This window comes from Carassius gibelio, chromosome B9 (assembly GCF_023724105.1).
Source record: "Carassius gibelio isolate Cgi1373 ecotype wild population from Czech Republic chromosome B9, carGib1.2-hapl.c, whole genome shotgun sequence".
NCBI classification, from domain to species: domain Eukaryota; kingdom Metazoa; phylum Chordata; class Actinopteri; order Cypriniformes; family Cyprinidae; genus Carassius; species Carassius gibelio.
The window spans coordinates 19,425,253-19,451,457 of NC_068404.1; the positions used below are offsets into that span (position 1 = coordinate 19,425,253).

The following is a 26,205-nucleotide window of genomic DNA, read 5'->3' on the forward strand; positions in this document are numbered from 1 at the left end:
GAATTTTATATCTGGTGCTCAACTTAATTTGTGATGGTTGTTTTAGGAGCCTGATGAGCAGGAGGCCCTCGATGAGCAGGACACTTCTCCTCCAGAGGACACTGCTCTGTACCCTCACTCTCCAGGCACAAAGTTTCAACCGGTACTGAGCTTCAGTCACACAAACCTCATGCTACTCTTAAACACATCCTGTATTTGTGAGATTCCAAAGACTTTAATGCACTTTCTTAATTGCAAACCCATGTAGTGTCTTTACTGGGACATCAAATTTCATTAAAAAAGAGGGACACTGTGTTCCTGGTTTGAAAGATTGTTGTGGGAGTCCGTGGCTAAAGATTTTAAAGGTTTTGGTCCATTAGATGCTTCTGGGAAAAAAGTCTCTTATACTCAAGGCAGCATTTTTTGGATCAAATGCAGCACAAATATTATAATTTAAAGTAACTACGGTTTAACTTTCGATCAATTTAATGCATCTTTCCTGAATAAAGTATTTCAAGAATGAAAGTTTGTTGAACATCCATTTAAACAGCACTTTGTTTTCACTGACTAATGGCTTTTGTTTACCCCAGTTGGGAGTGTTTGCACTTTTTTGATTTGTCCAATGTGTCGTTATATAATGGCATCTCCAAGTCGAAGTAAACCATAAATATAAATTCTTCCGATTGTCATGTAGTAATATGATTGTTCTTGCATCTTTTCAGCAGAATAACCTCCCGCTTACACAGCCGTACACTGGCCCTGCAGCACAGCACGTCAACAACCCTCAGCGTCCAGGCCCACGAGCACAAGAGAACTGGGAGCCCCCTGAGGAGGTGCCGCCCAGCCAGACTAAAGACTAACAATGTTGTCACACTGTCCTCCATCTGAGCTCTCCAGAAGAGATACTCGAATCCAGAGCAAGGCCAGGTCCCACCATGCTGCTCTACTCCAGAGCCCGTGTAACCAGAACATTCAGCTTCCCTCAATTTCTAACCCTGGAGCGGAGAGTCTCTTCACCGTCTGCTCTGCAGTATTAACTGTCAAAAGTGTAACTTGCAGTGGACTGTGCATATTGTTTGTAATAATAAAATGGGCCTGTCGCACTTGTCTCAAGACAGAGGTGTACATACTATGTTAATGTTTTGACTGTTCGAACGCAACAGCGTGTGTGATGCTGTTGGGAGACTGCAGATTTATGAAAATAGAAAAACAACAAAAAAAGAAATACAATGGTGAAAGACAAAAAAAAAAAAAAATCCCTGTTTTATCCCATGCTCAGTAGTAAGGTTTGGGCCGTTTGGGTCATTCTGCTTTTGATCATACATTATATTCATGTCATAGCTTAACCGGACGTGGCACCTCGTGAGCAAGAGTTGGCCATAGTTTGTGAACAATGAGACGGTTGGGTTATGATCTTGACGTTTAGTTGATGTGAATGGGGTGATGCAACTTTATTCTGGAAATTCCTATCGCCTTTTTATTTTTTTCTGGTAATAATTCAATAATTTGAAAGCTCCAGCTGACACGCTGTAACATCTTAGCATGGCTTCACATCAAACTAGTATAGCCTAAGGGTGATTCTGCGCCGACTTTCTCCATGGTGATTCAGAAGAGCCCTTTTGTTGGTCCCTTCCTCCATATCTTTTCTAGATTGATATTTCCGAAGCAATGTAAGAAGTAAGTGGCTTTACAATTGCACACGTTTCCATGGATATATATTTGGCTTTTTTATTTTTTGGTGGGATAAATGCTTAGGTTTTGATGATAGGAATTTTAGAAAGAGAAAATGTATGCAACAGTTTATGCCAGGATGACTGGAACATTAGTGGACAGAACTCGGTTTGCTTGTTTGTCTCGACTTTTTTTTTTTTCAGACAAATGAGCTCCTGGCAATTTAGTGGGTCGCCTGACTTCATGATCCCTGTTCGCATTCGTGTACTCGAAAAGAGCCTCGGTTTGGGGATTCTTTATTTAAGGAGAGTGAACGTAAAAGCAAGAGTTGTACCATAAAATAACTGCTGGTTAGTCATGTTGCAACTTCAGTTAGTCAAGTCTCTTGGATTAAAGGAGTATAAACATCAGTAGATACTGTATGTATTTAATTGGTAACTTGAATGCTTTTTTTCTTGGATTTTGTTGGAAAAAATACCAAATACTCCTGCAAATGAAAATATTCTGCCCATCATATATTTAAATATTTTGCTGTTTTATTTTATAGAATTTATTTTGTTGTATTTCACTAAAAGACAAATAGAATTTGATTTAAGAGGAACATTTTTGTCCTTGTGTTATTTTTAAAGATTATTGACTGTACAGAGTTCTTCGCCCTGTTTTTTGCCGACTTTTGTTTTGGCCATGATGTGACATTGAATTCTGAAGCCACAGTCACACTGTTGACTTTCACTTTGTGAGGTTTTTGTGCACAGAAATAGAGAAAAGCATTGCGCCCTTCAAGAATAAAGAAAAGAAATCGGGAAAATGTCTGTCCGTTATTGTGAAGATTCAAAGCTGTGAGATGTTTCATATCGATTGTTCAAGTACATTAAAATCACTGTAGTTCTATTGGCACAACAGTGAAAAATGCAACCATGTGTGTTGGTGGGTTAGGTATTAGATTTTAAATTGCCTTTATAATAGTCCATAGAATATTGACAGACAACACTTTTAAATGTGACCCTGCACCACAAAACCAGTCATAAGGCCAGTCTTTACTAAATCCTAATGATTTTTGGCATAAAAGAAAAATCGATCGTTTTGACCCATATAATGTATTGTAAGGAAAGCTATTGCTTCAAATATGCAAACATGGTACTTCTGACTACTTTAGTGGTCCAGGGCCACATATTTCAAGTCATTTATAGAATCTCAATGATATGCTTCTAAACCTGTTAGTTTTGGTCTTGTAGTTAAAAAGAATTAGCTTAAACCTGTTTTAAACCAGTTTGGACTGCTGTTCCAAAAACACATTTTTTTTTTTTTTTTAAGCAGTCTCTGATTAGAAAAGACACACGGCAACAAATAAAATCCATTAAACCTGCATGTATACATTTTCATCAGAATACAACAATCCTGGGAATACAAAATTGAATTATAGGAAAGGCTTTTTGCTTGAAAAACCTGTAAAAATCTCTTGGAATTTAATATCTAATCACATTTACGTTTAAACCCAATGTTTGCACACAAAATCATGTTAACATCCAGATAATCTTGTAAACACTATAGTACAAATAGTCTGAGGCAAACACTTCCTGAGATTCCTGAGAACACTCTTAAATTGTTCTTCCTGTTGGGTAGGCTGCAGAGTTCCATCTGCCATGCTTAACCAGTTTTAATCAAGCCCATAAGGCCAATCTTAATACATCTAAAATAATTAAAATATCATTGAAAAGGTCTTTATTTTTTGTCATTTAATAAAATAAAAATAAAATAAAACTTTCTTATATTTTAGATTCATTGCACACAAACTGTAATATTTTGAGTTTTTTTTTTTTTTTATTCTTATGGAAAAACTTAATTAAAAAAAAAGTTTTGTATGCAATAAATCTAGAATATAAGAAAGTTTGCTTTTTTGAATTAAATTACAAAAAATAAAGAAATTTTCCGTAATATTCTCATTTTTTTGAGATTCACTTATATGTGCAGGGTGAGAGTTTTTCAACAGGGAGTGAAGCGAGTCTGGGAAGACAGAGCACAACTGTGGACTGCTTGAAAAAAAAAAAAAAAACACTAAAATTTGTCTTGCTGCCCAGACATGGATATGACTCACAGAAGGTAACAATGTATTTTTAGAAATCAAATTAAAGTTCTTGTCATTACAAGTTATCTATTCTGCATCTAAGATTTATGTTGTCTTCAAGACCAATGGGTGATTCTGTAACTTTCCATACGTTTGTTTTTATGTTCCCATGTCAATCATGATTACAAGCAGAAATGTTTTAAAAGGTTCTGTATTATATATTTATGTGTATAATAAGTTTCAAGAATAATTTGATACTTAAAAATTAAAGTAAAAGATTAAATTAATAGTAAAGACGTTTTCAGGTCTGTGTACTACTTTAAAAATAAATTTTTTCCTGGTAGTAGAAACTCTTTATAATGGAACCCTTATAACTTCTAAAATTCTAAATATTCACCTATTACAAACGTAAAATTAATAGCCATTCGAATACTTTTTTGGTAATTTGATTTAACTTGGTGTTTGTTTTTATGCTTCTGATGTTGTGCAGTGTTCCTATGAAAACAGTAACTGACAATAACCGATAAAAGACCTCAAGAGGCATATGAAATTTGTTTGGACACATTTTATTATGAAGATGCTCATTAGTTCTCCTTGTCCTGGACGGTCTTTGTTCCACGCAGTCTGCCAGTACGACGGGCAGCGATAAGACCGACCTTGCGTCCAGCTGGTGCGTCCCTCCTGATTGTTGAGGGCTTGCCAATATGCTGATGGTTACCACCACCGAAGGGATGCTCAACAGGCTGAAGAACAAATGGCACAGGTCAGATTTAAAACCAGCATTTAGATGACAAATCAGAATCTGAAATTACCTGGAATCACATAGAAATACAAATTAAGTTTGCTTACGTTCATAGCCACACCACGGACACGAGGCCAGCAGTTCCTCTTGGCCTTGTACTTGTGGTATGCACGACCTGCCTTCAGGATGGGTTTGTCAATACGACCACCACCAGCAACAACACCTTTAAGAAGAGGCAATGACTTAAGACTTCAAACTGGAATACCCCTAATCATTTGCTATAGCAAGGATTCCCAAACTTTGTGAGTTGAATCTCTTTGACATTTTAAAGTACCACGTGAGATTTAACATCTGTAATTTCACTTTCAAGTATTTTTAATAATTTTACAAATTTAAAATGTCATCATTAGCTGTTCCAAGTTACAAACCCCTTCAAATCTGAGAAACCCAGTGCTACAGAACACATCCACAAATTATATTCTCACAATATAGATCCCTATGTTCACAGCATATTTCAATGGAGAAATTTAACAGCAAGCACCACAAAGAAAATGGTTCTTTTATGAAAGATAGGGGGGAACAAAAGCCCAAGAATTTTACAAAATTAAAATCAAATAAAATCTGATTTATAACTATGCAATGCAAGAAACACAAAGGGTTATCAACCAAAAGCCTTCATGGTTGCTTACCAACGACAGCTCTGTTTGCAGAAGAGATGACCTTTTTGGATCCAGATGGAAGCTTGACTCTGGATTTCTTGGTCTCAGGGTTATGGGAGATGACTGTGGCGTAGTTTCCGGATGCACGAGCGAGTTTGCCTCTATCTCCGGGCTTCTCCTCCAGACAGCAGACAATGGTACCCTCGGGCATGGTGCCAACGGGGAGCACATTGCCAATGTTCAGCTGAGCTATAACAGCCCAATCACTTTGATCAGCATGTGCACATAAGACCGGATGTTTGTTTGAGCAATTCTCAACTTAAAATACATTACCTTTCTTGCCACAGTAGATAAACTGCCCAGTGTGGATGCCTTCTGCTGCAATGAACAGTTCTGTCCTCTTCTTGAAGCGGTACGGGTCACGAAACATCACCTTAGCCAGAGGAGCTCCACGGCCAGGGTCGTGAATGATGTCCTAGAGGAAAAAGCAGCATTTTTCATTGTAACTTCCCTCTTCAGATGACAAGTGATCTTTACAAGCTTTCATTTATTTCCCTGTGTTACCTTCACAATCCCCTTGATGTAGCCATGACGTTCAGCGAAGTCGATATGACGGAGTTTAGCAGCACCTTTTCTGTGCTTGACATGGGCTTTGAAGACGGAGCCCGCACCTTTTCTCTGTCCCCTGATCACACGTCCCATCGCAGCCTGTACAAATAAGCAATAACATATGTAACAAGACATTTCAATGCTATATTTAAATAGAGGCAGTATTTCAACCTGCATTACAACTCACTTGGTCACCATTCACATTACAAAGAAAAATCTGCAATTAAAATGCACATATTCGCTGTCAGACTGCTTAAAAAATTTGCTTGTTTTGCTTAATACAAGGAATACAGACACTGAAATTGGTAATGACATTAATGTGACGTTTACTTTAACTATTCGTTCAACACACTGACAGCCGCTATAATGAATTTATAAGCGACTTTATAATAGTTCGTAGTTAACGGTTTCATACACTAACGAACCCACGCACGATTAAAAACAACGCATAATTATCCGCTGGTTAACATATGTATGAAACTCTCGTTTATTAGAAATAAACTCCGCCGAGTCTTCAGAGTCTAGGCCACATCACGACAGCGGATACACATCACTTCTGTTATAAATATCACATACAGTTTAAACACAGAGAGACCAAAACCAGCAACACTGTGTCCTTAAATATTATACTGACATTATACGGCTTGTTATATACGTGGATGGTGAACTTTAAACAGTGATTGCATTCAGATTGAACAGAGACACAGAAGATTGTTTCTCATACCAAAACCCCGTTGACAGAAAGAGGAAGTAGAAGGGAACGACGGGGATTTTCTTCCGGAGAAATGGGCGGGGGGATTAAGTACCCGGATGTCTGTCTAGTCTGCGGCCCGCCCTCTAGAGGCTGAACATGTTGTCTGTTGTTTAAAAATATGCTATTGTTTATTTTCGTGTTGTTTTCTGTTTTATTAAACCCGCAGGCTCTCCCACGCACACTAGTCTAATTTGTCCACTAATAATTACAAAAAGTTACAATTCAAGTTTAAATCAATGTCATTTTTTAAATTAATAATAAATAATTCAAATTGAAAATCTTGTGAAAAGTGGGACTTAAAAGCGTCATAAGTTGAAAAAAAGAACACGTATAAAAAGATAGCCAAAGTTAGAGGCATTGGACTAAAATGGATTCATCGTTGTCTGTTGTCTAAAATATGGCACATGTGTGCAGTTTTGTGCTTCATTAAACATATGTCTCTGTTATCAACAAAAGACTCTCAGTGCACGTAATTTGTCCATTTCGTGCATCGACAAATTCTTGTCATTTATTAAGTCATGAACATTTCAATCACAGTGTTATCTCCATCACGTTTCTCTTTTAAATCTGTTGATTACCATTATTCTGTATTCTCAAATGTTGTACTTTTGATTCATTGATTTATTAGCATTTTATGTATCCTAAATACACACAGTGTTTCTATATAATTAAAAAATGACCTGTTCAGGAGTGATTTATTTACCTTTAAAGCATTTGAAATTGAAATAAACAAGTGCTAAATAAAGTGAATAAAAATCAACGTGGATATAAAAGTGCCAACCAGAAGTAGAAGAAACGTTCTTCAGTACAAAGTGGAAGATTATAAAAGATCAGAACATAATAAAAATACGTATTTTTGACACGGTATGCAAAAGAGACGGCTACATCTCGCGATATCTCGGTCTCCGTGACGTCTTCCCTCCGTTCGCTGATCCAATGGCATTTAGCCTGAAGCCAACAGCCATAGCGCACACACACTGGGCTGCCATCAGCACAGCAGGCAGAACACACAGACATCGCGAAAGAAACTTCACATTTCGGGGTTTATTTTGCCAATACAAGGGCTGAAGGGGGATAACTTACACGTAAACATTTCTTTATTTTTCCCTTACGGTGGTATTGGCACAAAAAAGCCCTTGGAGAAGGACAGGACTACAAAAGGAGCAAGTGACGTCGGTATAAAAGGAGACTTGGCTGAAATCCTTTAGACAACAAAGAAACAGCTTCTCAGAAATAAAGGAGTAATCCTCACTTATTCTCTTTAGTTATGAGTCATGTGGTCGTCGACGGTTCACACGGTCTAGAACAGCAGGTAGGTTGTGAAAAATGTGTTTTAAAACGCGAGCTCTGTAATCGCTTTGACACGCAGGCTAACGCTACGCGTTTCAAAACCTAGTGGGCTGCCTTTATATACAGCATTCTTAGCTTTGTGCTGCCTCAGAAATGCTGTCAAGTAAGGCACTTCACTAGGTGTTGAGACACAGCCGCAGTTCCTCGTGTTCTAATCTTTTCCCTCATTGAAATTATAAAATTCAAGAGATAACTTACAGTATGACACAATTATGTTCTGTTATCCACATTTTGCAGTTTAAAGTGTTGTTTGATGCATAGCCGACGCCTTCTGTTTATGTCTTTAGATTATTTTCCGCATTTCGGCTTACTAGAATCAACATCAGCGTTTCAACTTTTTTTTTTCGTCATCGTAGCCCTAAATATAGTTTCTATTAGTTGTGTGACCGCTTTAGAATCGTTAGTCTTTTTAGAGATGGGTAAAGTTAATGTTAAAAAAGCATAACGTCGAAATATGTCGGACGTTTGAGTCTGCGGCCTGTTTATCATGAAGCCTTTAAATTTGATAAGAATTAATATTTTTGTTAATTACGGCCTGATGATGGTTTTAGTGAGTTTTATTCATTAAGCAATTTGTAGATGAGTAACCATATTACCAATTCGAAGTGTTTCGTGGTTTCATGACCACAGGCTTTATAGCTTGATGGGGCCATGAAGACTTGTAAAAACATTTCTGGCAGCCGTTTTGAAATTTGATGAACCAATTTACTGTTAGTTTAAAGGCTCTAAATGAGTTGATGTATTTTTATACAGTTGTCAAATATAAAGGACTACAAAGACTGTCTTAATTTCATGTGACATCATTTACATAGCTGATGTAAACAGTCACGTGATCAAAGTTGTTTAATTACACTTTATCCCTCTGAAAGATGTTTGTGACAAAGCATTTTAAAACTTTCTTTTAATGAAGAAAGTTAATGAAGTTGCCTAGATATAAAGTTTAAAATGTTAAGATTTGTCAGTGGTCACAACAACTGTCATTTGTTTACTCAACCCTAATGTTGTTGTGGAGTTGTTTGACTTTCTTCAAAAGCTGAAGATTTGTGATTCCAGGTAATAACAAAAGCTGTATAGCAGATGTTTTACTTAATTTTTATGAAAAAAAAAAAAAAAAGATAAAGGTGATTGAGGTTAAACATCTCCTTTTGTGTTCTATTGAAGAAAAGTAGTGGAGGTTTGGAATTCCTCTCTGGCTCAGTACTGTTTTCTGTTTAGACTGTGTGGCATGCATATATTTGTAGGTGGTAGTGTACTAAATGTGGCCCACTTTGCTCTTTCTGTCTTTCAGCTTGCTGTCTTAGACTTGAACCCAGCTGATGGACAGTGTCCTGGCTCTGGTCGTAAGTGATTTATCTAATTTAGTGCATTTACCACATTCAGATTGAATGCTTAAACATCCTCCGCATAGTATTTTTTCTATTTGCACTTATTTTTTTAGGAAGTTTATAGTGCACATTTTAAATGCAAGTTTATAAAATAAAATAAAAAATATATATTTATTTTTACTTTCAGGGCGTTACATTCCTCCTCATTTGAGAAACAAAGAAGCATCAAAAAATGGTATGTTATACTTGTTTAAATTACAAACGAGTAAAATGCTACAATTTTTTATAAAATGGGAAATTTGCAGACGCATGAAAATTTGGCAAATATTTAGGTTTTGAAATATGTGTTTTGGCCTTCTGAGTTGCTGTATAAACTCAGTGAAAAATTTCGTATTGGCGCTTTTAAGATTTTCTTGGATGTCTACGATTCAATAACTGTCATGTGAAAATAGTTCTTGAATTTTATTATTATTTTTTTTTTTCAATAAATCATTTCCCATTTCAATTGACATGAGCAACTTCATTTCATCGCTTAAGAATGATCACTAGATCTATCTTGAAGTTAATGCTTTATGATCAATTGTTGAGTTTTTCTGCACTTTGACTTCATGTTTTTTCACAGCAGGAAATGCTTATTCCTCTGGTAGACAGAGCGGTTATTCAGTGGCACCCGTACAGAGCTGTAAGTCTTGGTCAGGTTCTTCTGAAGGTGCTTTGCTTCCAAGATGCATGAAAATTTAATTCCATGCCTTCAGAGCCAGTACTTTGTGGCCAGACGTTTAAAGTCAGTTTTCAGAGTGTTGAGTGAACCTCACACTTTATGAAACTGAAGGAGCCAGTTCTGAGTCCACAAAGCTTTTGTGGCTTTGTCCGGCTGCTCCCTGTGATTACCCGGCAGCTGCGGTTGCTTGCATTTCTCTCCTTTCTTCTCTTTTCTAATTGGCTCTCTAAATGTGAACAAATAGGAAAGAGGCTTGTATGCAATAGCGTGCGCACAAACACTCCTTTTGAATGCTTTTAAATATTTTGCCATCTTCTGACAATGTCAATGTGAAACTGTTTCTCAAGTTTCTCCCAAACAGTATCCTCAGAGTTGGCACCCTGAGGGAAACCAAAGACATAGGCATAACTTTCCAACTGGATGGAATGACTTTAGGACCGGTAACTATTCAAAACGACCTGATTTGCTCTTATGCTCCTCCGTTGTGAAGGAATGGGTTTCTTTTAAGTGCCCTGTGCCTCTGCTTAGGTTCCCAGAGATATCCACACCAGGAGCTCTCATTTTATCACACCGACACTAGTGGCTGGCCAGACAGATGTGGTACCTCTTTATGCATGTGACCTCTGCATCGTCCCTCTGTTCTGCTGGCTGCTCTCTGTGACATCAGTGCATTTTAACTAGACCCTTGAGCTGAAGTTTGTGAACTTTCCTCGAGACTATGTTCTAATGCTATGTGTCAATAGCATGCTTAAAGGGTCAGTTCGCCCAAAAATGAAAGTTGGGCTGCGGTTCACTCACCCTCGAGGCATCCTAGGTGTATGTCTGTCTTCTTTTTAAGATGCATCCAGTCGGAGTTATATAAAAAATTGTCCTGGCTATTCCAAGCTCTATTATTGCATCTGTCTATCTTCCCGGGGAGTGAATAAAGGCCTCCCGTAGCAAATCCATGCATAAAGCAGGCCTTTATTCACCCCCGGAGCCTTGTGTGGCACGTTTTATTATGGATGCGCACGCTTTATTTGACCACTTGTAGACTGATCAAATAACATCTGCTGGTTGCAATGATAGAGCTTGAAATAGCCAGGCCAATTTATATAACTTCGACTGGATTCGTCTGTAAGAAGAAAGGCACATACAACTAGGATGCTTCGAGGGTGAGTAAAACACAAGCTAATTTTCATTTTTGGGTGAACTGATCCTTTAATTGTGTTGATTTTTTTTTAAGTGATGCATATGTTAACAGCTCTAACTACACCACTACATAATTTGTTCACTCCAGTTCACAAGATCAACTGATCTGAGCTTTGACGTTTCGCTGCTGCCACATCAATTGTTTGGATTCATACTTGCCAAGAGACACCATGTCTAACTCCTGATGCATTTTTTATTTCTTTTTTCTTCTCAAACAACTTGTTTGTTGTTTACTTTGACCTCTATTGCATTTACTGCCTGCCACAGTTGTTATTTTTGATGATTCCTCATCGTATGTTTGACAGTATGCCTTGGCTTTCTGATTAGCAAGTAGGTCACCAGTGATTGTGCTCTTTTAAAGTAAGTTTGGAAAGCTAATATTTGTTTGTGTGGTGTAACCACATCTGAGGAAGTCAGATATGCAAGTTATTTGTGTTTTGCCCTGTTTTTGTTCACTGGAGTAATGAAGAGTGGGGTATGCATGAGCGCAGTCCAGGCTAATTTCTGTGTGTGTCACTTGCAGCCTCTCCTGCGCGTACCGACAGCAGTGTAGCCACCGACGGAAATGAGGACGCAGCCAGTGTTATCAGCTGGGCTGATCGCTGTGGTAAATTTGAGTATCAAACCATGGCATGGCTTGGCCTGCTTTTGGTGGTTTTCGGACAGAAAAGGATCACCAGTTTAAATGGTTATTCATCTGTATAGGCTCTAGTGCTTGTAAGATGTTTCTCTTTGTGTGTGTGTCACAACCTTGTTTGGTAAAGTACATTGCTCTATAAACGATCACCTGATGTGATTTTTGGAGTGTGTGTGCTCTTTGTTGATTTAAACTGGATTTTTCAGTCACTGGATGGCTGAACTGGTTGTTTTTCTTGCACATGGTCTTGTAAACACTAGGAGTGCCAGTTTTGCCCAGAGATGCCCATTGTTCTGTCTGTTCTTTTTTTTTTTTTTTAAGCAGTGTCATGAACCTGTCTCTCTGGTTCACCCAACTCACTTGAATTGTTTTATTTGTTGCCGTAGAAGCAAATAGCTTACTGGCTTTTTCACATCTGCCACTCATTCCACCATTACTGAAACCAGTCTTGGCTTTGAGCTAAGTTGTAAATTTGAGCCATTCCCTCAGTATCCTCACTTACTCTACCTGTCTGTCCCTTTTTGAAAGATTCTCCAGGATGGGACGGCGGTCGCAGCAATGGTTTTGTCAATGGGTACCATGACGGTCGTATGAATGGGACTGCTAACTTCAGCCATGGACTTCCTCGTAATGACAGAGGTGGACGTGGTGGCTTTCGTGGAAATAGGAACGGTGGTTCTTTCAACCAGCCAATGAATAATGCAGGTGACAGTTTTTAAAGTCTTAGAATTTAGAAATGATAGAAGAGTGATTGTTTTGTTGTTGTACATGTTTAATCGTCTAACATGATGAAATTGCAGGTTATGGCAGTTATGAGAACAAAGATGGAGGCTGGAACTCTGTGGTAAACCGAGATGCCTACACTAGCTTTGGTGGGCGTTCAGACAGAGGGAAGTCTGCCTTCTTCAATGATAGAGGAGCTGGCTCAAGAGGAAGGTGAGGAAGAGAGCAGTATTGTAACAGCTGTTTTTGAAATTTTTTGAAATTTTACTAACCTAACTATTTTGAGTAAAAGGTTCTCAACCTCCCAACTGTGTATGTTTACTTTAGACTGTTAATGAAGACACACGTCAAGATGGGCATTTTTGTGTTTATTTTAGTGTTTAAGCTCCAATCCACCAAAAAGTGCTCTGATATGTGATAATCCAGATTGCTGTACTAGTTGAAAAGTTCTGCTGATTTATAGTGTCTGTTTTATCGGTCTTCTGGTGCCTAAATTGACACCCGTTAAGTGATTCTCAGATTGTTTGGTTTGTTGGTTATATGCGCTACTTTTCTAAACAGTAGGGTGATTGATTAAGCCTGTTAATTCAATATCCTCAGAAGTAATAGATCATATAAAAATTGAGTATTCATTGTGCTGTGCTGTTTCTAAGCAGGTATGAGCGTGGAGGCTTTGGTGGAGGAACAGGAGGGAACAGTCGTTGGGTTGAAGAATCCAGAGATGAAGAGGACTGGTCAAAGCCACTGTCCCCCAATGAGCGTCTGGAACAGTAAGTGGCCCGCTGTTAATCGCACTGTGTGTCCTGTCTCCTGAGTCCATCTGTCTCTGTGTTTAAGCCATTGTTTTGTCTTCTTTCTCCCCCTCTAAACGACAGGGAGCTGTTCTCTGGAGGCAACACGGGGATTAACTTTGAGAAGTATGATGACATTCCTGTGGAGGCCACTGGAACAAACAGTCCTGGGCATATTGAGAGTGTAAGCCTAATAATCATACTGCCTTGTTGAATCAAGTGGCAAAACAAATAAGGTAGAACACTGCTAAAGGAACCGGCGGATTATGGTTTCTATTTGTCGTTCAGTTCCATGATGTGGACATGGGCGAGATCATTATGAGCAACATCAGTCTGACCCGCTACACACGGCCTACTCCTGTTCAAAAGTATGCAATCCCCATCATCAAGGCCAAGAGGGACCTTATGGCCTGTGCTCAAACAGGTGGGTCATTAGACAGTGGACCACTATGTCTGTCTACCAGGAGATAAATGGTCTTAAATTGCTTGCCGGTTGAACTGTAATGGCAAACTATATTTGCAATTATGTGATGACAAAGTAAAACAAAGATAAAAATGTCTTTGCACAGTTTGACAATGTCAGTAGCTTTAGCTGACTTAAGTAGAAACTGCAAAGACTGCTGATGCTGCATTATATGTTGTGGGTCATTTACATAATGTAAACACTGACCCCCTGACTAACTAAATTCTTTTCTGATCGACATGAGTAAAATGAGTAATTGTGAGCCCAAGTTCATGCCAAGAGTTCACTGACAGATCCTTGAACATAGTTTTCAAAATGTACCCCTTCCACTTCCTGTCTCAGCAGGCAGGGCTTTGTCAGAATAAACCACATTGTTGTCTAAATTGAATGTGCAAAGTCTGGCTTTGGCTGTCCCATGAGGATGAAACTTCAGTGTGCAGATGTATGAGCAGTGAAGAGCAATGTGCTTCATCGGGTGTGTGCTTCGTTCTCTTAGGCTCGGGGAAGACTGCAGCCTTCTTGCTTCCTGTGCTTAGTCAGATCTACACTGATGGACCTGGAGAGGCACTGCAGGCCACCAAAGCCAGCACCCAGGTTACTATACATTACTTTGTTGGACAGAAGTTGTGCACGGAGTCTGACGGAAACAATTTCTGCTTCTGTCATGAAAGCCTTTTGTTTTGGTCTTTCTCAAGCAGGAGAATGGGAAGTACTTCCGTCGTAAGCAGTATCCCATCTCTCTGGTTCTGGCTCCAACCAGAGAACTTGCTCTTCAGATTTATGATGAGGCCAGAAAGGTATGTTTCTGGTGGACCTACTACAGGTTAGCAAAAACTGGTTCAAATTCAGCTCGTCTCAACACAGTTTGTTGTTGTCATCTTCTGCAGTTCTCTTACCGCTCCAGAGTGCGCCCGTGTGTGGTGTACGGAGGCGCAGATATAGGGCAGCAGATCCGTGATTTGGAAAGAGGCTGTCACCTGCTAGTGGCCACACCGGGTCGTCTGGTAGACATGATGGAGCGGGGCAAGATTGGCCTGGACTACTGCAAGTAAGTAAATCAAGTCGCAGAAAGATTGTCGGTTTTCTTTGACCTCAAATACGAGGTAATTCCGAAAAATGAAAACTTAATACATTCTGTGTAGATACCTGGTGTTGGACGAGGCAGACAGAATGCTGGATATGGGTTTTGAACCCCAGATCAGACGTATTGTGGAGCAGGACACCATGCCTCCTAAAGGTGCTCGCCAGACCATGATGTTCAGTGCCACCTTCCCAAAAGAGATCCAGGTATGCACACTTGAGTCACTGTGAATTTAAATAAAATTTTTGATCACAATGAAGAACTGCATCTGTACCTTTTTATATTTTAAGATTCTGGCTCGTGACTTTCTGGAGGAGTACATCTTCCTGGCTGTGGGCCGTGTGGGCTCCACCTCAGAGAATATCACCCAGAAGGTGGTTTGGGTTGAAGAAAATGACAAGCGCTCCTTCCTTCTTGACCTGCTCAATGCAACAGGTAAATCTCCTTCCATTGGCCACTGTTTTAAAATGTCATCAGGTCATTAATAGCTTGTTGCAGGAATAACTGATTTGGTCAACTCAGTCTGATGATATATGTGGGTGTATAGATTTTATTGTATTGTAACACTGGATTTTTAAACTTATACCATGAATTGTAGGGATGTGCATTGCCATGTATAGCCAACAATATGATACATTGTTTTATTTGAAGATTGATAATGAAGCAGCTACCGATGAGATGTGATTCACCCCATTACAGTGCAGTGCAATCCGATTTTGATTCAATGCAATATGATGCAACAGAAAAAATATATATGATGCTATGTAATTCAATATGGTAAAGATTTCACATTTGTTTCTTTAGTTCAGACAGACAAAATCTGAATTAATGTAAGTGCTTTTTTTACTTTTTTTTACTTTTTGACTAACGCCTCAGTCTTCGTAGTGTTGTGACATGTCATATTTACAGAGCAGCAGTGATATAATGCACTTGAGAAACTGTTTAGATAGGAGAAATCAATCCACATAAAAAAAGGGCACAAATTATTGCCCACGTTTTTGGCATCTACTAATAATTATGTAGAAATCAGTTTTTACAGATGCAAATGTTATACACTGTATCATGGGGCAGATGCCAACTTGTACTATGCACACTTTTTAAAATCGATGCATTACATCGTTACTTTTTATGCCGATGCATAAGTTTGAATCTTGTCATTTCTAATAAATGGTGGTATGGGATTTTATTTTTATTTTTTATGGCTTCTATAATTTCATTTACTTTTGAATAACATTTTTCTTTACAACTATAAATAATACCTTTTTTTAAAATCATCTTAAATTTCATTTTGAAACCATTTTTAAAATGTGGCTAAAGAGATGAGACTGATTTATGGTTGTGAACATGAAGAAACAGCGACTGACTGACTTGGTGAAGCTCTCATGTATATCCATAGCAACACAGCACTGAGAGACTCATGCTTTTAGATGAGTCTTTTTGGTCCGTGTTACCATGCCAACATTATCTAAGCAAGGACTAGCAGAAGGTTGCGGTTTAGTAGCTTAAAGGGAGGGAATGAAGTCACGTAGTGGGACATTAAATGCAGTGTGTTATACATTTTCATGCCATTATGGCAAATCTTGACTACGGTAAAGAAGCAAGCTGTTTAATATTGCATTGAATGCAGATGATTAAGCTTACAGAAGCATTTCTTTACTTGCAAGATGCTTTTATCCATAGTGACTTATTCTTGTCTTTGTAGGCAAAGACTCTCTCACACTGGTGTTTGTGGAGACTAAGAAGGGTGCTGATGCTCTTGAGGACTTCCTCTACCGCGAAGGCTATGCCTGCACCAGTATCCATGGTGACCGGTCTCAGCGCGATCGTGAGGAGGCTCTCCACCAGTTCCGGTCTGGCCGCTGCCCTATCATGGTTGCCACCGCTGTGAGTCGAGTTTGTGAGTTCACTGGAAGCCTGTGGTTTTCCTCAAGCCTGTTTATCTGATTCTGTTTTTGTCTTGATAGGTGGCTGCACGTGGCCTTGACATCTCCAACGTGAAACACGTGATCAATTTTGACTTGCCTAGTGACATTGAGGAATATGTCCACCGCATCGGTCGTACAGGCCGTGTAGGAAACCTTGGTGAGATTTTGATGTCATTTTCTGAAATTCCTTGCATTTCTTGTTTTTGCCAGGAACTCTGTTTGAGATATTGATTTAATTTCAGGACTGGCCACATCCTTCTTTAATGATAAGAACAGCAACATCACTAAAGATCTACTGGACATCTTGGTGGAGGCCAAACAGGAAGTGCCTTCCTGGCTTGAGAACCTAGCCTATGAGCACCAGCACAAGAGCACCAACCGTGGACGCCCCAAGAGGTACACAAACCTCCAAGCGCTCCAGATCTCCCCAGTGGGTTGGTGTATTTTCCAGGTTCATGATGTTATTCTTCTTCTGCAGATTCTCTGGTGGCTTTGGGGCCAGGGATTACCGCCAGATGGCTGGGGGCAGCAACACTTTCGGCAATCGTGGTGCTCGCAACACCGGTGGCCATGGAGGAAACCGAGGTTTTGGAGGGAATAAGGGTTAGTTTAACTTGAAACCCCATCCTATGATTTGCCACTTATAATCATGCTCAATTAGGTAACTTTAAAATTCATTCTAAACGAATAAACTTACAATAAAATTTTTTGCTGCTAGCCAATCATAGCAGTGGGGGTTTACCTCTGAGTCTACATCCCGCCACACCAATTCATACAGAGTGTTGAGCGTTCATTCTAAAACAGGACAGAAAACAGCCTATTACTTCTAATTGATGTAAAAGTCTTGATAACATTATAAGAGAACCTGAAAGAACCTGATTTTTCCCATAAAGTCAGTGCTGAACTCCTTGTCTGTTTCAGGTGGTTTTGGGAGCTTCGGTGGTGACAGCTACGGGGGCAACTATGGAAACTATGGAGGAAGCTACGCCCAGGTGGACTGGTGGGGCAACTAAATATATGTCTGCTGAACTGAAACCACATGTTATCATAGCCAGATTCTACCCCCTGTGTAGCTTTATGAACTCGGTACATTACACGCTGTGATTCTCTGCCCACATTCTAAAGGGAGCTGATCTGTGGCAAAACCGGAGGAGAATAACAAGGATGCCCACTTGTGTATTTGATCTATTACAGCACCTACGTTTCTGACTTTTTCTTTGTTAAAAAAGAGGATCATTTTTGTATGTAAATGTACTGTGCCTTTTTGAATATAGACAGGAATTTAGTTTTGTTAATTTCATCGAGTGAACTTGGCCAAGAGCTTAATTTTGTTTTAGGTTTTTTTTTTTTTTTGCTGTAAAGGCATTTGAAAGCTTGTACTTAATCAAACCTTGGCAAATACTGGGATAACGTGACTCAGATAGTCGCTGTTCCATTTGAACTTCAAATTATCACTGATGTCACAAGCCAACAATACAAGCCACAAAGTATGACACATCACAGGCGCTTTGCAGAAGAACTCTGTGAAGCATCTGTGTCGCAAGCGACAAATCAGTCTGACTTCCTTTCGTTTTGCTCACTCTGTCCTGGAGAAGACACCTCTTTAGGGATATGGTTGTCTTGAAAAGGCCATTCCAGTTGTGATATTTATGACGAAATATTGGAAACACGCAGTGTTTGAAAATTCCAAATGCTGGAACTTACTGCACTTGTTTTAATTGACTTGACAGTGTTATGGCAGCTAGTAAGAACCACATGCTAGCCACTCTTAAGTGGGCAGCATTTTTTGTTAACTACTACTATTCTTTCTCGAAACAACATTTTAGAGAAGCAGATGCCATTTATTGAAAAACTCCAAGGTTTTTTGATAAAATGTTTCTTTACAAATGTCAGCAAAACAAAAAATGCCTGCCAATTCTAAAAGTGAAGTTCAAATGGCTACAAACGGACCACAGAACCAAAGCGGCCGTGCCTTCGCTTCATGACCGCTTTGGTCACATACGCATGCTAGTGTTTTGTTTTTTGGTCAAGGAGAGAAGACGAACGAATTGAAGGCTTTCTTTAAATACAAACGTCCTCTCTTTTCAAGCTGCGCAGCAGGCATGGCTCCCTTTTTCATAGGTAGAGGCAGCGCGAGAGTTCATTTTGAGGTACTGGCGGATCCCAACCGAGGGTTTGTTTTGCGTTGGGCCTGACGTGAGTGCACTTAGACAGGCCACCATTTTAGCTTGTGTATCCAGGAATACGAATGCTGTCAGCTCCTGAAATTCATCAGGTTAGATGCGAACTTAAACCACTGGCTGAGGAGCCAGTTTTCTGCTTCCGACAGAAGCGGTCGGCTGGAGGAGAAATAAGGCATTTATCGCAAGTGCAATCGATTTTCTTCTCAAGTGAGTTGTGCCTTGACTTTTTTTTTTTAATGATGAATTCAAGCAGATGCACTGACAGTATTGAGAACTTCGAGTTGAATGGTGCTACTTTAGTTAGTCTAGGCCCGTGTACGTTGTGCCCATCGAGTTTTACAAAGTTCTTTTATTGCACATTTCAAGTTTTATATATACAGTGCGTGTCTTGAGTGCATGTCCTCACGCTTCCAAATATTGTGTCGGGAGACCGGAGATATGCAGCTCGTTTACAAAAGGGGAAGGGTTCTCACTATTTACCAGGATTTATTTGGGACCAGGGCGATCAGCAGTGGGGAATTTAGCTATTTGCACACAGATTTCTAGATTCTACTTTTGCTGCTAGTTTTGTGTAATTTATTAAGCATTTTTTGAGAAATATTTATTTTTATAAGCCTCAAAGTGATTCTTTGAAAGTTTCAAGTAACTTGACCAAAAGACAATACCTGAACACTGGCACTTGAATGTTGAATGTCACCTGTATGCGTGGAAAATTTCTGTATTTCGGGGTAGCGTGAGCTTTTTAATGTTTCAGACGTAATGGACTCGGTCAGTTTCCACAGCTGTTAAAGGCCTAACGGCAACACGTCGCTATGGAATTACCAATTGGCTCTCAAAATTGGAAACGGGGGAGGGGCGGTGGGGGAGGGTGCTGGAAAATGCCAAGGTTTGGATTCAAAAGCATTAAAAAAAAGTTGAACTAAACTAACAAAACTGAAGTATCAGTGCAAAAACTGTCCAGATTCTCCAAATGTGTGCTTTTTTTCTGTCCTACAGATTGGCATTGGTTCTGTTGAAGTTTTGTTTCTGTCAATGTCTGGCACATGACAACCTTGTGGTTGATTTCTATTGTATTTACATATACAGCGACTCTGGTATTAGTCCGCTCAGGAGAAGCTGCAAGTATCCATGCTAGCAATAAGTCTTAAAGTGTGTTGGAAATACTAAAATCACATCCCCTGCCCTCCATTCAGATGGAAATAGGAGAATAGTTGGCTCCCAGAGAGGACACCAGAGCTCCTTAGATTTAGGATTTGCTTTATGTCGTAGCTTCTAGGCTCTGCACTGCATGAGATGACTCGGCTGTGCATTTATTGTATGATTTTACCAAAATAAAAAGTTTGATGCAAATTCCTTAGAATCAAGCATGGTTTCTAAAGTGTTTGATGTAGCAGAACTTTGGTCAAACGTTTGTAACGGCAGATCTCACTGTGATCTAAAATCGAAATGTTTAATTTACAAAATAGAAACTCATTCTTTACTTGGTGTCCCTTGTTTTATTTCCTCTGCTTACAGGGGGTCACACTGCGTTTGCTGGTCACTGCTGAGTAATGAAAAATAAAATGTATTATTACTATCAAAGTAGTAAAGGACTAGACTGACTGGAAATTGCCATGCTCAAATTATTAAATTAAGCCTTCTTCCTAAAATTGGTAGGTAGTAGTTCTTGCATCAGATATGTCAGGGTAAACTGTGCCAGTGGCTAAACTAAACTAATGGTGTTAAAATGAAATTATAAATGAAATGCCCCAAAGCACCAGTTTTTTTCCACTGTTCAAATATTCTAAACTTGCATGTTGTTTTTTTTTTTTTTTTTTTTTTTTTTTTTTTTGCATATTTTTAAGGAGATGGGAACAATATACTGGAAAATAAGAGTCTGGTACTAGACACTGTTTTTTTTTATTTTTGTGCATTATCAACATTTTAATTTTTGGTAAATTATGTTCACCAATAATTCATCTTAAACATCACACCACTGAAGCCTGATTACTCTTGTATAAAAAAAAAAAAAGAAAAAGCTTTCTTTACTCCTAAATTATAATTGCACGGTAGATTTATTTCCGTTTTTCTCTTTCCAAATTGCAAAGTGACCTCACTGTTCCCTGACGTGAAACCCAGGTGGTAGAAGGATCTCTAATGAAAGTTGTTAACATACTTGCAGATGTTTCCTGAGACGTTTACATTGTTCCAGTATCTCATGGCCTCTGGTTTATATAAGAAGATTGGAGCTTGTAATCTGTATGTACTATTGAGTCCCGGCGGGTCATTTCTACTCGCTTTGATTTCAGAGTACTGCTTTAAACACTTATAATCCCAGGATTTTTCTGCCATTAAGTGATGGCTTTCTGAAGGGGAGTGCTGATGTTAGTGGATGTGTGCACACATACAAACACAAAGTGAGCGATGGCACTTTTAATCATTTCATATTTTCAGTTGGAGTGAAGCAGTACATACCCATACAGTCGTGGTGGGCAAACTTGTGGATCTATTTTTATTAGTTGTCAGTGCAGGAGAAACTTTTCTAAACATGCTCGACTGGTAAGTAGGTTGGGACGAATCCTGATGTTTTTTAATCCTTAAACAGTTATTTTTTTATTATTTGTGTAATGGTATTGAATAAAATGTTCCGTCTTCTATTGGTGATGAGATGTTCAATAAATGCCATTTTAAAAATCCACAGTTGAAAGGACCAGCGATGTGTTCCATCATTATTGCTGGTAAGTTCATGTATTTTTGCTGTTTTAAGTTTCTTGGTGTAATCAGTTTGGTGTATTTTGTATAAGAGCAGTTGTAATTAAACCAGGCTATGCTGAAAAAGTCAATTTTGAGTACATTATATTAAAGAATGGTTCCAATGCGCTCCTGAAATACAGTATCTCTACTGGTACAAATTGAAGGAAACGACTTGTGTTTGTGTAATCTCTAATCTGCCCTTTCTTAATCAGCATAATTTCAGTGTCCAGAGCAGATGCAGGACAGAGGGAGGCCACACATTAAATTATTCTTCCAGTCTCTGATTGTGCTCTCTGTAATCTTCTCAGAACTGCCGGGAGGACGAGCACGACTCATTTGCAAAGTGATTGCTTCTGCTACATGACTAGCATTTTGTTTCTGTATAATTATAACAGAGTCCTGGAAATTCTATCTGCAAGTTAAATGAAAGGCTATTTGTGTCAAGTAAATATTAGCATTTCTCTGCAATTCATTCATGCAGTTTTAGTGTAAACCTGTGGTGTGTGTGTGTGTGGTATTCAGTACCGATTCATCAGTGTGTCCGTTTACAGTTCAGTGTGATGAATTCTTTCTTAAAATTTGAAAGTATCAAGTTTTTGATCATGAAAAGGATTCACTTTGTAACCTGGTTTCTTATCCCAATATGAAATAGTTTGACTTGTCTTACAAATTGAATATATGTATTTTAGTTAGTTTGAACTGTTCAAGTTCCTGAAAACCTCATTGCCCCCTACATTCTTTACTCCTCTTTTATGCCATTTACATTTGTAGTTTTGTTTCCTGAGGATAACCACAATTGCAAGGTCTAACAACTGGGGTCAACAAAAGTAACAAGTAATCTAAAAAAAATGTTTGCTTATTGATTTAAGAAAAAAAAAAAGTTAATGTCCTTAACTGTGTGTGTGTGTGTGTGTGTGTGTGCGCGCGTGTGTCCATGCGTGTCTGGTATTGATCATGTTATGAGGACCAAATGGCCATTTTTGTTTAGGTACTCATGAGGAAAAATCGTTTTTTGAAAATCTAAAAATGTAGAAAGTTTCCTGTAAGGGGTAGGTTTAGGTATAAGGCAATGGAAAATACAGTTTGTCCAGTATAAAAACCCTGTGTGTGTGTTTAAAACATGGTTAATTTAAATCTATCATTAGTGTCACATCTTTAAACAATGTTTGAGTGAATGTTGAAATATCAACACTTTTTGAGAATGACTCACATGCCATGTGTGAATCATTTTGTTCGAATTATTTCAGAACAGCGCTTTCATGAAAATACTGACAAGATGACAGTTTATCTAGTTGCATATTGTGGTTAAATGTCAACACATCTCTTTCCCTAATCTTCTCTTCTCCTCTGCAGTGTATTTCCTCCTCTTCCTCCTCCCCCCTCATGCCCTGGCCCTGTGGGCCTGCACTCGCTCTTGTCCTCCAAGCTGCACATGTACTCAGGAGAAGAGCTGCAGCATCCTGTGTGACCACGTCAGCATGATGGACCTGCCCAAAGAGTTCCCCTGCGAGGCGGCCTCCATCAACCTGGACAAGAACAGCATCAAGTTTCTGTCCGAGCGAGCCTTTGGCACCCTGCCTTCGCTCAAGACGCTCTCGCTCAACCACAACAACATCTCCTTCATCACGCCGGGAGCATTTAAAGGGCTGCCCAACTTGCTGGAGCTCAAGTTGGCCCACAACGAGTACATCCGCTACCTGCACACTCGCTCCTTCACGGCACTCAAGCGCCTGGTGCGTCTGGACCTCTCCGACTGTAACCTGTTCAGCATGCCAGACCGCATCTTCCTGGAGCAGATCTCCCTGAAGGAACTGCTGTGCTTCCAGAACAACTTTCGACGGGTTCCCGGTGCCCTAAGGGGGATGGAAAACCTCACACACGTTTACTTGGAGCGAAACAAGATCGAAGCGGTGGCCTACAACTCTTTGTTGGGCCTAACCAACCTCAAGTACCTGAACTTACAGGAGAATCGCATAAACGTGATCCACGACGAGGCCTTCAAAGATCTAGTGCGTCTGGAGAACTTCTACCTGAACGATAATCTGTTAGTCGACTTGCCCCAGCAGGCTTTCAAGGGCTTAAGCAACTTAAAAATGTTGAATCTGGGTGGGAACATGTTGACCAATGTCTCCAAAGCATGGTTCAGTGACCTGGTGGAGCTGGAGGTGCTGTACCTGGACCGAAACCGGCTGTCCTATATCGAGGAGGGAGCCTTTGAGAACTTGACGAGCCTCATCACGCTGCACCTCAACAGCAACAACCTGACATCTCTACCCTTCTCCGTCTTCCAGCCCATCTATTTAATCGGCCGCCTGTATCTGTTTCGAAACCCCTGGGAGTGTACCTGTGACCTGGAGTGGTTGAGGGAGTGGATGGAGAGTTATAAGTTGGTGAGGGACATTCCTTGTGCATCTCCGTCTTCTGTGGCCGGCCTGGACCTGAGTGAAGTTGTCTTCGCTCACCTGAACGGCACCTGTCTGGATCCCCCGGAGCTCAACCTGACCACAACTCTTCCCGAGAATTCCACCGTGGAGAACAAGTTCAACAGCTTCATCTCCAAACTTCTAGAGCAGGAACTGAGGGAGGAGATGGTCAACATCACGGATGGTCTGAGGAACGGCACCCAGCAGGACCCTGCCGAGAGTCAGGTTTCTTCTGGACGTGGACTGTTTGGAGCTCCTCGGTCTGTGTTTCTTCTTGTGATTCTTATTCAAGTCCAGACTGACTGCATTAATGCCTCTTGAGAGTCTGGTGAATAGCGAAAGGGATTGAAGCGCATCCAAGAGTGGAAGTAATTTTCCAGTATGGGAAATGTTTGGGTTTGGGTCCGTGATGAGACGTTTGATCTATCTTGCCAGAAGCGGTGGGTTTTCTCATGTTGAAAATGAAATTCTGGCAGATATCATGGAGTTGGAGATGATCATCTCTTTAAAGAAATGGAAACTGGTTTTGAAGGGAAAGGAGCATGTTTTAAGCAAACAAGACTGTGAAGGACTTTTGTTTGTTTTGCCAGTGCAAAGGATTGATTGAAGTATAACTGAAGGCCATTTTGTGAGAAATGCAACTAGAGGCGCAAATGTTTTTATATCATTATATTTTGATCTAGATTTGATTGCAGACATCTTAACGCATCTATAGTATGAATACATTTGTACATGTTGTGTTGCGTAACTTTGTAACATTTGTTGTGTAGGAGATTTATCTGATTAAGCTTCTTGCTATCATTTCACCAGATGGCATAACACACTGTCCTCTTTTGTTTGGTTCATTGAACTGGGTAAGTTTCCAGTACTGGAAAATGCATTAGTCCTCCTATTCCATAAAGCTTAAGTGCACTCGGCAACGTAAGCTACTTCATATTGTAACTAAATGGATTGGCTATATCATGGTGTTTTACTGTTATGATCATATATCTTCACGATACCGAGCACAGTGTGCACAGAAGGATGATGTCATACACGACAGATGATGACAGCAGTTTATGAGCTACTAAATATATGAGATTTGTTTAAGAGACCTAGTTATTGTGCTTTAACACTGATTTTTGTTCATGTGTGATTGAGATACTTTGAATAAATACCATTACAAAAACACTCAATAAAATGACTCCTAGGTGCAAAGTTTTTTAAAGAGTGCTGTTAAATCTCTGATGTGTTAAACTGGCAGCATTCGCCTTCGACTCTCAAAATAACAGTGTTTAGAGTCAAATCTAAATGTCAAGATAAACTTATCTCAGAATATGCTTTCATAAAGTTTAGCTCCTGTTTGGAAAAAGTATGCTCTCATGGTACTGCAGCGGTTACTAATGCAGGTTATTAATAATTGGTTAATAATTGTCAGGTTATTTACTTAAAACAAATAATGGTACATTATTATATATTTTTTTTCTTCCAGATTTAAAGTCTATTTTTCTATTTGTGGTGTAACTATTTAAATTCATCAACTGGGATGGCAGCATTTCAACCCCCTGTTCTTGACTGTGGCACAAACAATGATGAGAAGCAGCTCTCTTCAGGAGGAACACAGTTTGTTAGTGAGCAGGAGACGACGACATACCCCGACCCAGCTAGAGGAAGGTGATGCCAAGTGCCCTTTAGTTGTGCCTCCTGGAATCTGAATATAAATAAATCCTGCTTCTTTAAGTGACCCTGAAGCACACAAGTAGCATGGGTGTATTTGTAGCAATAGCCAACAATACACTGTATGGCTCAAAAAGACAAAAATCATTATGATACCAAGTAAAGATCATGTTCCATGAAGATATTTTGTAAATTTCCCACTGTAAATATATCTAAACCTAATTTTTGATTAGTAATATGCATTGCTAAGGACTTCATTTAAACAACTTTAAAGGAGATTCATTTCATCTCAATATTTAGATTATTTTTAAACCCTCAGATGATGTATAAATCTCAATTTCAAAAAAATGCACCCTTATCTTATGACTGGTTCTGTGGTGCAGGGTCACATTTAAAGGTTTATATTTACCTCTATGACAGTACCAAAATACTTTTTTTTTTTATCTTATGAATTATTTTATTCAGCAGTGATGCATTAAATTGCTAAAAGTGACAGTAATGACATTTATAATCTAATTTTATAT

At 39.3% G+C, this 26,205-nt stretch overlaps 4 protein-coding genes across 30 annotated transcripts in view; 3 read left to right on the forward strand and 1 right to left on the reverse strand.

Moving 5' to 3' along the window:
- Positions 1 to 2,458, forward strand: part of usp9 (ubiquitin specific peptidase 9) — a 36,373-nt gene extending 33,915 nt beyond the window's left edge. For 5 of the 8 annotated variants that reach the window (XM_052565242.1, XM_052565243.1, XM_052565240.1 and 2 more), the window contains 2 exons: positions 47 to 142; positions 702 to 2,458. In XM_052565242.1, the coding sequence (XP_052421202.1) occupies positions 47 to 142; positions 702 to 839 (234 nt within the window). In that variant the 3' untranslated portion in view covers positions 840 to 2,458. The remainder of the gene's footprint in view (positions 1 to 46; positions 143 to 701) is intronic. The other 3 variants (XM_052565244.1, XM_052565246.1, XM_052565241.1) reach the window with 1 other exon arrangement.
- A 1,807-nt stretch (positions 2,459 to 4,265) lies between these two features.
- Positions 4,266 to 6,557, reverse strand: rpl8 (ribosomal protein L8). 3 transcript variants are annotated; one of them, XM_052565262.1, is made up of 6 exons: positions 6,450 to 6,557; positions 5,681 to 5,824; positions 5,450 to 5,591; positions 5,147 to 5,365; positions 4,565 to 4,680; positions 4,266 to 4,458 (listed from the first exon to the last, which is right to left on the reverse strand). In XM_052565262.1, the coding sequence occupies exons 2-6, from the start codon at positions 5,816 to 5,818 to the stop codon at positions 4,300 to 4,302; spliced, it is 774 nt and encodes a 257-aa protein (XP_052421222.1). In that variant the 5' UTR covers positions 5,819 to 5,824; positions 6,450 to 6,557; the 3' UTR covers positions 4,266 to 4,299. The 3 variants fall into 3 exon arrangements, with proteins under 3 accessions (XP_052421222.1, XP_052421224.1, XP_052421223.1); XM_052565264.1 differs by having other exon boundaries at positions 6,360 to 6,472; XM_052565263.1 differs by lacking the exon at positions 6,450 to 6,557 and adding an exon at positions 5,913 to 6,106.
- Positions 6,558 to 7,426: 869 nt separating this feature from the next.
- On the forward strand, positions 7,427 to 20,349 carry ddx3xa (DEAD-box helicase 3 X-linked a). Of its 17 annotated transcripts, none has more exons than XM_052565006.1 (22): positions 7,436 to 7,791; positions 9,118 to 9,169; positions 9,342 to 9,389; positions 9,777 to 9,836; positions 10,223 to 10,315; positions 10,404 to 10,475; positions 11,590 to 11,673; positions 12,232 to 12,408; positions 12,504 to 12,639; positions 13,080 to 13,196; positions 13,302 to 13,401; positions 13,506 to 13,641; positions 14,177 to 14,274; positions 14,376 to 14,477; positions 14,568 to 14,728; positions 14,823 to 14,967; positions 15,052 to 15,196; positions 16,464 to 16,645; positions 16,726 to 16,843; positions 16,929 to 17,082; positions 17,165 to 17,289; positions 17,608 to 20,349. In XM_052565006.1, the coding sequence occupies exons 1-22, from the start codon at positions 7,747 to 7,749 to the stop codon at positions 17,697 to 17,699; spliced, it is 2,442 nt and encodes an 813-aa protein (XP_052420966.1). In that variant the 5' UTR covers positions 7,436 to 7,746; the 3' UTR covers positions 17,700 to 20,349. The 17 variants fall into 17 exon arrangements, with proteins under 17 accessions (XP_052420976.1, XP_052420970.1, XP_052420981.1 ...); XM_052565007.1 differs by having other exon boundaries at positions 14,379 to 14,477; XM_052565008.1 differs by having other exon boundaries at positions 13,083 to 13,196; positions 14,379 to 14,477.
- Positions 20,350 to 21,158: 809 nt separating this feature from the next.
- Positions 21,159 to 25,213, forward strand: nyx (nyctalopin). 2 transcript variants are annotated; one of them, XM_052565023.1, is made up of 3 exons: positions 21,159 to 21,407; positions 21,550 to 21,586; positions 22,956 to 25,213. In XM_052565023.1, exons 2-3 carry the CDS (start codon positions 21,565 to 21,567, stop codon positions 24,344 to 24,346), a joined length of 1,413 nt encoding a protein of 470 aa, XP_052420983.1. In that variant the 5' UTR covers positions 21,159 to 21,407; positions 21,550 to 21,564; the 3' UTR covers positions 24,347 to 25,213. The 2 variants fall into 2 exon arrangements, with proteins under 2 accessions (XP_052420983.1, XP_052420984.1); XM_052565024.1 differs by lacking the exon at positions 21,159 to 21,407 and having other exon boundaries at positions 21,525 to 21,586.
- The last annotated feature ends 992 nt before the right edge of the window (positions 25,214 to 26,205 follow it).

Excerpts from the sequence above, each read along its gene's own strand:
- ddx3xa (XM_052565006.1), top strand. The coding sequence starts at position 7,747 with ATGAGTCATGTGGTCGTCGACGGTTCACACGGTCTAGAACAGCAG. Across the intron at positions 7,792-9,117 it reads CACACGGTCTAGAACAGCAG|CTTGCTGTCTTAGACTTGAA; the intron begins GTAGGTTGTGAA and ends TCTGTCTTTCAG. Across the intron at positions 11,674-12,231 it reads CAGCTGGGCTGATCGCTGTG|ATTCTCCAGGATGGGACGGC; the intron begins GTAAATTTGAGT and ends CCTTTTTGAAAG.
- nyx (XM_052565023.1), top strand. The coding sequence starts at position 21,565 with ATGTGTTCCATCATTATTGCTG. Across the intron at positions 21,587-22,955 it reads GTGTTCCATCATTATTGCTG|TGTATTTCCTCCTCTTCCTC; the intron begins GTAAGTTCATGT and ends TCTCCTCTGCAG.
- rpl8 (XM_052565262.1), bottom strand. The coding sequence starts at position 5,818 with ATGGGACGTGTGATCAGGGGACAGAGAAAAGGTGCGGGCTCCGTCTTC. Across the intron at positions 5,366-5,449 it reads TATCTACTGTGGCAAGAAAG|CTCAGCTGAACATTGGCAAT; the intron begins GTAATGTATTTT and ends GGGCTGTTATAG. Across the intron at positions 4,681-5,146 it reads TGCAAACAGAGCTGTCGTTG|GTGTTGTTGCTGGTGGTGGT; the intron begins GTAAGCAACCAT and ends CTCTTCTTAAAG.